General features: G+C 39.1%; 1 protein-coding gene across 1 annotated transcript in view; it reads left to right on the forward strand.

Moving 5' to 3' along the window:
- Positions 1–374: 374 nt before the first annotated feature.
- LOC142336250 (protein SCAI-like) overlaps positions 375–12,021 on the forward strand; it is a 32,680-nt gene continuing 21,033 nt past the window's right edge. The window contains exon 1 of the mRNA XM_075384937.1: positions 375–501. Within this exon, the coding sequence (XP_075241052.1) occupies positions 471–501 (31 nt within the window). The 5' untranslated portion in view covers positions 375–470. The remainder of the gene's footprint in view (positions 502–12,021) is intronic.

Genomic DNA, 12,021 nt, shown 5'->3' on the forward strand with positions numbered 1-12,021 from the left:
TGGGAAGACACCATAAAATATCTGCGAACAGAACTACCAAAATGAAAGAATAAATGCTGGGTTAATTTTACAATTCTTAATTTTTATTGTTATTTGCATGCCTTTCACAGAAGATTCCTAGTCATCCAACAGTCCAGTGTGATATTAAATTTAATAAATAATTTCTAACTCCATACTCTGTGGTTTGCTCGACATTTAACTCGTCGTGCCTCCGAAGTCGCTTCGGCTAATTCAGATATAATCTGCTTGAACAGAAGAGCAGTTTGCTACTGAAATTTGGATCACGCGGGGCAGTTAATGCAGGGTAATTTGTTGGCTCTTACCTGTAAATCCGTACCAATACGTGCCCTGTATACTTTTGTTGGCTTTCAATTGGGCCATGCTAAATGGTACAATGTTTCTTGTCACTCTGCCTGTTTACACAATGTAAATCTTGTCAGGGTTCTCCACACGAGCACTTCTCCTAACAAATGTTCAAGCCCTTCTGCAAGAGTTCTGCAGGTCAGTTTTTCCACTCCTATTATGTCTTTTTTCTTTTGCACTGTGCCCGCAGCTCTTAATATAGCCTTGAAGTTGTTTGCTGTTGGTTGTGCATGCATATAAGACTATCTAATCAGTTCGTTCTCAAGAGACAAGTTTAGGATATTTTAGAATCGCTATGTTAGTATACTAAGTATTTTGATCAGCCAACAGTTGAAAATTATTGGATGCAGTGGCAAAAAATGGACTCATAGGGACCCATATTGAGGTCTCATAACGAAATGACCTCTTATCAGACCATTTCACTCCGAAATGACTTGATAAAAAAGTCACACCATTCCCAAGCGAGATGCACCTAAATGAACAAACTGCTAACACTAATGAAGAGAAAGCCGAGTTGTTCAATTTATTTTTCCAGAGTGTTTTCAATTCAAAAATATCAATGAATATTACCACACGGTTGTTATCGCCACCGAGAAGTTATCAAACTCCGAGGCGAAGCCGAGGTGTTATGATAACTTCGAGGGCGATAACAACCGTGTGATAATTTTTTTAATCAACACCTGCTGCGATCATTTCAAAATTGAACAAAGTTTCATTGGTTTCTCATTTTTATTTTTGTGGACAATTGCACTTACAAAGGTAAGTGATATTTCTTTGGATCTGTTTTTCGTTTTGCCCTCATGCACCCCACCCCCCTCCCCTCTCCCACACACATACGCACACACACCCACACGCACACACATACAAACACACACACACGCACCCCCTCTCTAGCATACACTCACACAAACACACGCAAGCGCGCGCACACACATACAAACACACACATTCACCCCCCCCCCTCTCCAGCACACACACGCACACACACACGCACACAAACACACACAGAGAGACACACACGCATGCACACATGCACGCAAGAACACACGCACACGCACACACACACAAACACACGCACTTACACACAGAGGGACACGCGCACGTTCACGCACGCACACACACACAGAGACATACACACGCACACAGACACATTTACACACACAGAGAAACACACGCACGCTCACGCACTCACATACGTACACACACACACACACACACACACACACACACACACACACACACACACCCACACCCACACACACACACACACACACCCACCCACCCCCCTCAAAAAGACACACACGCACACACACACACACCACAGATAACACCACACACTCACCAGCACACCACACAAACACACCCATTTACACACTTACACGCACACACGCACGCATACACACACACCACAGATAACACACTCACCAGCACACCACACACACACACCACACTCACACAAACAACAAACACACACAACACACACACAAACAATAAACACACACACACACCACACACACACACACAAACGCACACCGCACATACGTCACCCACGACACACACACAACACGCACCACATACACCACACACGTTTTTATCACACGACTACAAGTTTATCAAACTGTTTCCATCATTAGACTACGAGTTTCTCACACTCTTTTCTCGCCACTGTTTACTTATTAACAGTGGCTAGAAGAGAGTGTGAGAAACTCGTAGTCTAAGGCTGAAGTGTTTATCCAGTGTCGATCGGACATTAAAATTTATTACACTGGCAGTTTATTTAACTGCTGTTATCGCAACAGGTGTTGATTAAAAGTTGAGAACCAGTTCAATTTTGAAGAAAAAGATCTTAATCGCTTTGATATTTCAGAAGAATAAGTCGAAAGTATACTAAATAAACTTGATACTAGTAAAGCCAACGGCCCTGATTATATAAGTAACCTGTTTCTGAAAAATCTATCAAAAACAATAAGCAGATCCTTACTTCTACTTTTTCAAACATTCATTAACATAAGTAAATTTCCAGCATATTGCAAACAAAATGACATAACACCAATACACAAAGAGGGCGATAAAGCCGCAATCAACATGTATAGACCAATTAATTGCTTATGTTGCCTCTCAAAAGTGTTCGAGAAACTTATGTTCAACAAACTCTATGAGCACGTTAAAGGAACACTTCACAATTCCCAGTTTGGTTTTCGGCTTCAACGTTCAGCAATTATTCAAATGTTATGCTTTCTAGAACAACTGTACAAAGAAGTCGACTCAATTGCACATGATGAATTTTCGTTTTCTACCTAGATTTCCAGAAAGCGTTTGATACAGTACCCCACCACAGCATTGTTGCAAAACTGTCGGAATCAGGGATCGGGGGAAAAGCGCTCAGATTAATAGCCAACTACTGCGGCGACAGAAAACAACATGTTCGCATTGGAACCTCAACGTCGAGCCTTCGTGACGTCACTAGCGGCGTACCCCAAGGTTCAATCCTGGGGCCACTACTTTTTCTCGTCTACATAAATGATTTACCACAATAAATCGAATACAGTCAAACCTACGGTTATGCAGATGATTACAAATTGCTCTCTAATAACAAACATGAACTTCAAATTGATCTCCAGAAAATAAATGAATGGTGCAATAACAACGAAATGCGCCTCCATGAAAACAAATGCAAGATCCTTTGTTTCAAGAAAAAGTCGCTCTTTACAATAAAAAAAGAAACTGTCAACATCTCGTCTCATCAAAAAGATCTCGGAATAGAGTTTGTGATAACCTCACTTGGCATCAAAACGCAAGCACACGAGCCTCCAAAACTCTTAAAGCACTTTGGTACCTCAGAAGAAATCTTCACCACAGAACTCTCCCTCAAGTGAAATTAAAGGCATACAAGGGTTACATTGTACCAATTATATCCTACGCCTGTCAAGTGTGGTATCCGTCTAAATGAGATCTAGTACTCATCGAAAGAATCTAAAAAAGTGCGACGAAAGGGATAATAGTTTCTTCTCTCAAATATAAGGAGCGTTTTATCAAACTGAAAATTCTACCTCTATCTTTTTACTTCAAACTTTACAGTTTATTACTACTATGTGATCTCATAAACAATAAATACAACATTGCCATAGAAAAGTATATACATTTCAACAACAATAATCGAACGCGACAAGGCGCGAAATGTGAAATCAAACTTACGAAAAAACGATTATTCAAAAGCGACGAAAATTTCTGGTCGAGAACAGCCTATCTCTATAATATTGTCTTTAAACACACAGATCTTACAGACAACAAAAATATAAAATATCGGATCAGCGACATTTATTGGAAATTCTTTTTTAGAAGTTTTAACGAAATTGACATGTGCACTTGGAGAATTTGCTGCCTGTGCAAAAACTGTAACCCTATTTCGAAACTATCTCATTTATAACGATCAACAAGGGTGCTTCAACCCGTGCATTGCAGAAGCCTGAACTACTACTACTACTACTACTACTACTACTACTACTACTACTACTACTACTACTACTACTACTACTACTACTACTACTATAACATTGATGTAGACAGGAACCGCCTCTGCGCAGACTCATGCGGTTAAAGCGCTCAAATACACCTCCGGTCGACCCAAGCTCGCTCGGAATTTTTTCTGCGCTCAAAGTGCGCTCAAAAATGTGTTTTATCAGAATCCAATTCATTAGCAACCATTTTGAGATATTTTTCTTTAAACCCTAATGAAAAATGAAAGAGCTTTTTGTCTCTTTAACCAAAATTATGGCCCACTCCAAAATTTGGTTTTTAAATCAACTTGAGAGATTTCTGAGTACTGTAACTTCTATCAAACTATTAGTTGCACGCAAAAGTCAGACGATAATGTTCTCCAAGCCGTCCCTGTTCGACTATCATGCACTCCAAGACATCTCTGAACAGACTATCCTTACTCGAAAGCGTCTCTGACCAGACTTAAATGCGCTCTTATCAGCTAGGTTACATATGTGTGCGCCCGAATGAGTATTACCAGGATGAGGTGCGCGACACAACAAGCCAGCTCTGATAAGACTACCCAGACCAAAATCGGCTCTGATCAGCCGATCCAGACCAAAATTGGCTCTGATCAGGCAGACTTGAGTCGCGAACTGGGGGTGTCAGACCGACTTGAGTTCCGCACTGGGGTACCAGAACCAATTCGGTCGCGCACTGGGGTGCCAGACACACTTCGGTCGCCCGTTGGCGGTACCCTGACTGACACTTTTAACTGTTGAAGTAGCAGTACTAATTGTTGTAATAAATTTTTTTTTCAGAAATATATACGTCATTTTATTGGTATGGTTTTTTTGAGTTTTTCAGTAAAAAAATATCTTTTTGAAACAAAAAAATTTCTTCAGCTCAATAACAATTAACAAACCTTCGTCTTTGGCGTGGTCTTTGATATTCATCAAGTAAAATCGGGAAGTGGTCTTCAAAAAACAGTCCCACGGGGTGTAACTATATCTTCTTTTTCTGGGTACTCACTGTTTTTTCGGCTGGAACTCTTGGTTCTGATTAGACATTCCAGACTCCGGCAAAATCTCTGATCTTTTCGGCGAGAAATGAAAGTGGTGTATAATTTCATGAAAGTGAAGTATCAATCATGAGTCATGAATTAGAGTTTTTTAAATTTGTCTTAACTTGTAGGAAACCAAGATTCGACTTTTTTGATTATTCTTTTTTCCACGAAAAAAAGAATTAATTTGTGTCTATATGTGTTGAGTGTTTGTGTTTGTGTGTGTGTGTGCGTCTGAGTGAGTGTGTATGTGTGTGTGCGTGTGTGTATGCAACAGAGAGAGAGAGAGGAGAGAAAGAAGGAAAGAAAGCAAAAAAACAGAGAAACAGACAGAAACGCAGAACTACAGAAAGACAAAAATAACGAAAGACCGAAATACAGACAGACAGAAAGTCACAAAACAGAATGAACAAAAGACAGAAAGATAAAGAGAGAGAGAGAGAAGAGAGTATTAGAGAGAGAGAGAGATTTCGTTAAATACTTCATTAAAGTTATTTTTACAGGTTTGTTCTTTCCAATAATTCAAAGAATACCAATGGTTGATTCCAGTTTGGTTTTCCTGCAATTTGGGTAGTCTGATTTTCTGCAATTTTTGAAATTATTTTAATAGGAATTCATTTTCGTGTTTTGGATTTTCTTTGCTATTAATTGTTATTAAAGGCACTATTAACAATACTACGGAAAACAATAGTAACGCAATCATCTAATTTCTTAAATTTTTGCAGAAATTATTTTTGTTTTTGTGTGGGCTTTTTTAACTGTTGAAAATTGTTCGATTACAATCAACTTTTTAGAACCATTCAGCTTTGCGGCGGAATTCTCTTTTTTTTACTGAACAGTTTTGTTTCTCGTCCGCCAAAAACTTTTTATACCACGGTTAGTATAATGAGCACGGACTAGCTGATTTCAATGACGCACACTATTTTTCAATATAATTTTTCCCACTGTATTTCAGCTTGCCTCATTACATTTTCATCAATAGTAAATTTTCTCAGTTTTTCCCCAAACCATCTACTCAAAACTCTATCAAGTAGTGGCAGTCATTTTTTCAGTCTCATCTAGCTTTTGTTTACGTTTATATTTTTTTCTATTCAAATTCCAAATTTAGCGTTTGAAAATGACTTATTTCTTTGGTTTCAGTGAATAGGGTTCGCCAATTTTGATCTAGCATTAACAATTATTTCTTCAAATTTTCAAAATATATGTTAAAGTATTTTCTATGTGAAAAAGGATTGCTTTTAAAATTGTTTTTTTTGTCATCTAACTTAAGAAAGCTTTTGCTTTACTGGTAAATGTTTCCTTTTTTGGTTTTGGCAAGTGTTGCGTTCTTGCCAATAGTAATATTTGTCTAGCGTGTGTTTCGTTCACAACATTACTTAACTCTATAATTGGAGGTGTTCATTCCAAATGCAGAGAAATTTACATAGAGGAAAATTTTCAAAAAAATCTTCTGGACACTATAATAAATGTGTCAAATTATTTTCGAGTCTTGTTTCTCTCAATTCAAGACTACTTGTTTATAAAACCCTTGTCTACAAAACACAGTTAGTTTCTGGCAACCTATCATTGATAGTTTCAGGTTTTGCCTCCTTTAACTTTTGGTTGAGCTCTATTGAAGTAAACGTATAGTTTTGAAAACAACAAGCTTCTAACGAATAATCAATTTAAAAGAAGATAAAAATGGTGAGAGAAAACAAAAATTACAATGTGGATTTTTTCGTCACGAATAATTTTTGCGCCAACCAATATAGGCACTGATCTAATTAGCAGCAATAAACGTATTTTTTAAAAATTTTTATGGGTTCTTGACAGGCACAATTTTTATGAAAACGTACAAATATTTGATCACACCATTCTCTTGCTAGCAAGGGTAGTGTGCAAACAATTAATACAGCTGTTCTTCAGCAGTCGAATCTGGGCTTCTCATTAAAAAAAAATTGGCCTGTTTTTTGTTTCTGTAGCTAACATGTATTCTCCCTCGTCTTCTACAATTCTGAAGAAGCTTAATTCCCCCAAAAACGTGCATTGTTTTTTAAAAAATTAGTTTGCCTTAACTCGACTTTGTTCGTTATGAAATGACTAATGGTGGACCCATGAAAAGACCTTACTCAACTTTTATGAAAAGCTGGACCCATGAAAAGACCTTAGCTGGACTTGAACTAGTTGCTGGAGCGTGTAACTGTAGTCAGTGTTGGCCCCCACTACCAGACTTTTAAAATCATTTCATGAGTCTGCACCTAAATCTGGGCATAACAATTCAATATAAAGATGAAGAAGCATAGCTTAACTAAAAATGTTCGATACAGATTTGTATCCTTAAAAACCCGTAAAAAACAGATAAGTTTCCTTAAAAAAATAATTGCAATATCGTTTCCTTTTTGTGTTTGTATGACATATCTCGGTTGATAGGAAAATTTTCTCATTGATACCAACCAAAAAATTTGAGCTTGCTGTTTGTATAGTATTTGATGTTCTAATGATTCGATTGAATATGCTTAATTTTAATCACGAAGAAGGACAACAGAGAATTTATAATTTGCGACTTGTAGTACCCTTTTCTTTGTCCTATATTTTGAAGGTTTTCGCCTTTTGGACGTTTTCGCCTGGATAGAACCGCTTTGTGTTGGTGTTGAATGTGTTTTTCCGTTTTTCATCAACCCGTCACTACACCTTAACCTTCCATTTTTTAGGCAACTGAACTGCTGCAAAATAAAAATATCAGTTTGTGGTCTAGTGTAACATCTGATGAATAAAAACAGATAAAATTTCTCCTAGTTTTCATGCATGCTTTGGTCGTTGTCTTGACATAGCTGATGTTACTGAGTAAATAAAAAGAGCAGCGAGGATTGAAATGCACTATTTAAATAAAGCGAGAATCTATCCAGCGAGAAAGTATTACGTCATAATCTCTTAACCATGTAAGCCTTACGAAAAGATTAAATGCACACAAAATACGTTCTATTTGGCATAGAAAGCTCGGAAAAAGTTCGTTAAACATAATTTTCGTTGAGCCTACTAATATACTGAATCGATTGCGCTCTTTTTAGGCTTAATATTTTTATGTTTTGAAAACGTATCGGTGACCAATCTGAGCCGAAAATCGGCTCAGTCAAAATACCTGCTAGCAAATACAGCTAGATTTGCCGGGCCATTTAGATGTGCATTTGCCTTGATGTATCGTAGAAAGAAGTTGTCTTTATCGTGGTTAGCTTATAGAATAAACGTTATCGAAAGAGTGTTATCACCTTTATTTCTGGTACCGCGAATACTTGAATACTTGATTGTTTCAAAGGTTGCTCGTCGCTCTGATCTCCGTTTTGCGCATGGTATTATTTGCCAGGGCTAGAAGCTAATGGAGAGACAGCTTGTTCATGATACTTAACCAGTTATTCATTTTGACCCGACTTTATATTGCTCTCTTTAAAGATAACTACTTTAACCGCCGTATCGTTCTGAAACAGTGGCATTCTTTATTGTAAATTAGTTGGTGGACGGATCCCACCATTACTATTAGAGCAGCTCAGTAATCCCTGGAACCGATGGGAGCAATGGAGTTGTCATTCAGCGAAATTAACAGTGCTTCAAGTTCGCTATCTTTGGAATTGACTACCGCAAATTATGAGCCCATGAATCAAGGCAATTGTGCGTTATTCTACAGTACTCTAAGCAATTCAACTGACGGTAATCAAGAAACACCACTCACTTGCACCAGCTTGGAAAAACGGATGGTGCATAGATAGACAGGGCATTCATTCTCAAGTTCCGGCAGTAACTGACGAAGAGAGTTCTTGCTTAGACGTTTCTTTCAAAAAGAGCTACACACAGTCGGCGCCTCTCTGTGTGGAAACGCAGAACCAAATAGAGTGGCAAATCCAATAGTGTTTCCATGAACAAAAAAACTGTAAGACTCAACTGAACTCACTATTTTTTTTTGATGCTCTAAATTAATTATAGAATCCGGCAAATCTAGGTAACCCACAGAACCCATTTCCTATCCCATATAACAATTTTTTTTGAGTTCACCGGTCACCGATAACCCACCCCCATATATTTTTTCCTTGAAAAAAACCTCAAATTTGAAAATTTTTGGTCAAAATTTTGGAATTGACCAAATTGGGCTAAATAATAGTGATTGGAACGGGTAAAGTCTTATACGAAAAAAAATCACGCGAAGCAAGAAAAAAGTTTGAAAAAATTGACCAGATTGGAAAAAATGGGGAAAAAATCTTTCCGATCATCCTAGCATACTTATATACTTATATAGTAGTTAGATAGACTAAAACGTTGTACAAAAAAAACAAGTTTGATCAAATTTTTTCAAACTTCATAAAAAAAATCAGGTAACTGATTTTTTTAGCAAACAAGCGCTTATTCTTGATAACTCGTGAAAATCGTGCATTTAACGTCAAGTTTCGGAGTTTGAGCAAAGCTCAAATCAATTATGTTGTAAAAACATTATATGGTTTTCATATTAGCTGCAAGTTCACTTCATCACGCCATAAAAACTTTGCCTCAAGCGTTACAAGACCATTATAAAAAAGGAATTTACGCATTACCGGGTCTGAGTTTTAATCCTAACGCTTTGAAAGTCCGAAAAACCGCGCAATTTCAATTGAGTCACTTCTTCCGTGATAAAAAGAGGCTAGTTATATGGCATGATGTGGTGAACAATTCATTGTCCCGTCATCGCAGTAACAACAATAAGCCTTTAACACCTTCGCAGCTTATTGAAGTGCTTGAAAAGTATCAGGAGCGCATAGAAGCTATAGTGTATTGCCCCAGAGAGATAACTCCTGATATTTACAATCAGCTCAAGCGTAGTACTCTAGTTACCATCCATTTAGTGAAAGACATTGTGTCTAAACGTAAACAGAAAGATCTTAGTTTACTTAAAGAGTACAGAGCATTACACCAAAGGCTGCGCTTGAGCTGAAAACACTCACTATAGTCTTAGCTCATGAGAACAACCTCCGGTCATTGATAACACGCTCCCGACCGAAGAAACTTTCAAAGCGCCGTCGTAAAACGCTTCGCACCCGTCATGCGTTCGAGGAGGCGGAACTCACACAAGCCTTTGGTAACCTGAATGTCACTTAGTCTTGCGCTGTTGTGGGAGTCTACCCGCTGACTTGCGGTGTGACTTAGTTAACTCACGAGTTACGGGTTAGTTTGTGGTTGGTTCTCCCCGATAGCGCTTTACTAAACGTTTCGCTCTCCCCATTCTTCGAGTTTCACTACCGTCCGCTTTCCGCAGGTTATCTGGTTTCATTTTCCGCTTCCTCCCTTTTGTTTCCGTGTCACTTTGTTTCCTTCTATTCCCCGTTTATTTGTTGTATGATGTAGTATGCTGAGTTTTGCTGTAGTAAAATTTCTTTCTGCTAGTATGCTGGTTTGTTGTTTAGTCTCGTCCCTTGCTAGAGTGTGACTTAAGTTCATTCTGGAGTTACGGCTGGTCTGTTTCGTGACTTTCACCACACTTGTTTGCTAGCAATTTGTTGTAGCTTTATTAATTTTTGTAGTATGCACTTTTGTTGTCTGGGTAGGGTGGTTTGCTAGGGTGTGACTTAAGTTTGTTCTGGAGTTACGGCTAGTAAAGTTCCTGACCTTTTCGACTTTTGGTTATACTACACTGTTGCCGTAAATTGTTTCATGTTTGATGCTTTGATGCCGTTGATAAAGCCCCCATAATGTTTTGTGCTAGTTTACCTGGCAGTAGCTCCTCTCCTTCTTTCTAGGGTATGACTTAAGTTTATTCTGGAGTTACGGCTAGCTTGTTTGGTTGAGTTTGTTGCTGTGGTCTGTTAGCATCGATCTTCCCGCCTCCTCGCTTGTGGTTTCCGCCCCGCCCGTTTTCCCGTTTCGTCGCGCGCCATCCGCCCGACGTTTCCTCCCCTTCAGTGCCGTTTTCCCGTTTCGTCGCGGGCAATCCGCCCGACGTTTCCGCCCCTTCCGTGCCGTTTTCCCGTTTCGTCGCGCGCAATCCGCCCGACGTTTCCGCCCCGCCCGTGCCATTTTCCCGCTTCGTCGCGCGCTTTTCGCCCGACGCTCCCGTTTGTCCGTCCGGTTTCCCGTTGCGTCGTGCGTTACTCGTTCGGCGTCTCTTCCCGTCCGTCCCGTCTCCCGTTCTGCCCCTTTTCGCGCTTCCTGCGCACCGTTCTTTTTTTCTTTCGCCGGGTACTATTGTACTCGACAAAAATCTTTGCTCTTTGGCGGTTTGCTAGCCAAACCGTCACACTAGGGTTCGGTACAACCCCTTTGTGTTGTGCTGTTGCATGTGTGTAAACTTTATATTAGTACCAAATTAAACTTGTGGTTCCTGTTTTTTCTTAAGATCATGACAACTTTGCAGGACAAATTTAATAAACTTTATAGTGCGAGGGCAAAATTAGAGGCTGAACTAAATAACATTTATGGTGAAATTAACAATGCTGTGGATAAGCAAGACAGGAAAGTTAAGATCGAACGTCTGCTTGTGAAGTGCAAAGACGCTTTTATTAGAGTAGTTGATAAAAATGAAGAGCTCTTTGATCTGGCACAAAAGACTGAAAATCCAGATGCTGCCTGTAAGAACCTTGAAAAATGGTTAGAGACTGAACAAAGAAATCTGATGAGTTCGTTGCTGCTGCTCGAGGGTATATCAATTCGATCCATGACAAAGAGACAGCAGAGCAGTATACCTCTCACCATTCAAAATCAAGTTTACATATGACTTCCTCAAAAAGATCAAGTCAGCGTCAACGAGACTTAGAACTATCAAGACTCAAAAGGAAGGAACTTGAGAAACAACATGAAGCAAAGCTTCGCATTGCTAGACAGCGTCTCGAAATTGAAAAACAAACGAAATTGCGGGAATTGGAAATTGAGCAGCTTGAGGAGGATCACCGCAAGGAAGTAGCTGCTGCAGCCCTTGAGGAAATTGAGTTGATGACAAAATCATCCACAGACGGGTCTGGTACAGGCAAAATGAATGGGCTCTTTACGGAAAGAAGTTCAGTCAAGAGCAAGAAACTTGTTCAAGATTGGTTTAATTCGTCAACGGCCGGGAACATGGCAGATGTTGCAAACGAACCGAGTTTGCACTTTTCTGGTTCCATCGCCCAACCCAACCAAGCAATTGT

The sequence above is a fragment of the Convolutriloba macropyga genome, chromosome 3 (assembly GCF_964194025.1).
Source record: "Convolutriloba macropyga chromosome 3, txConMacr16.3, whole genome shotgun sequence".
Lineage (NCBI taxonomy): Eukaryota > Metazoa > Xenacoelomorpha > Acoela > Convolutidae > Convolutriloba > Convolutriloba macropyga.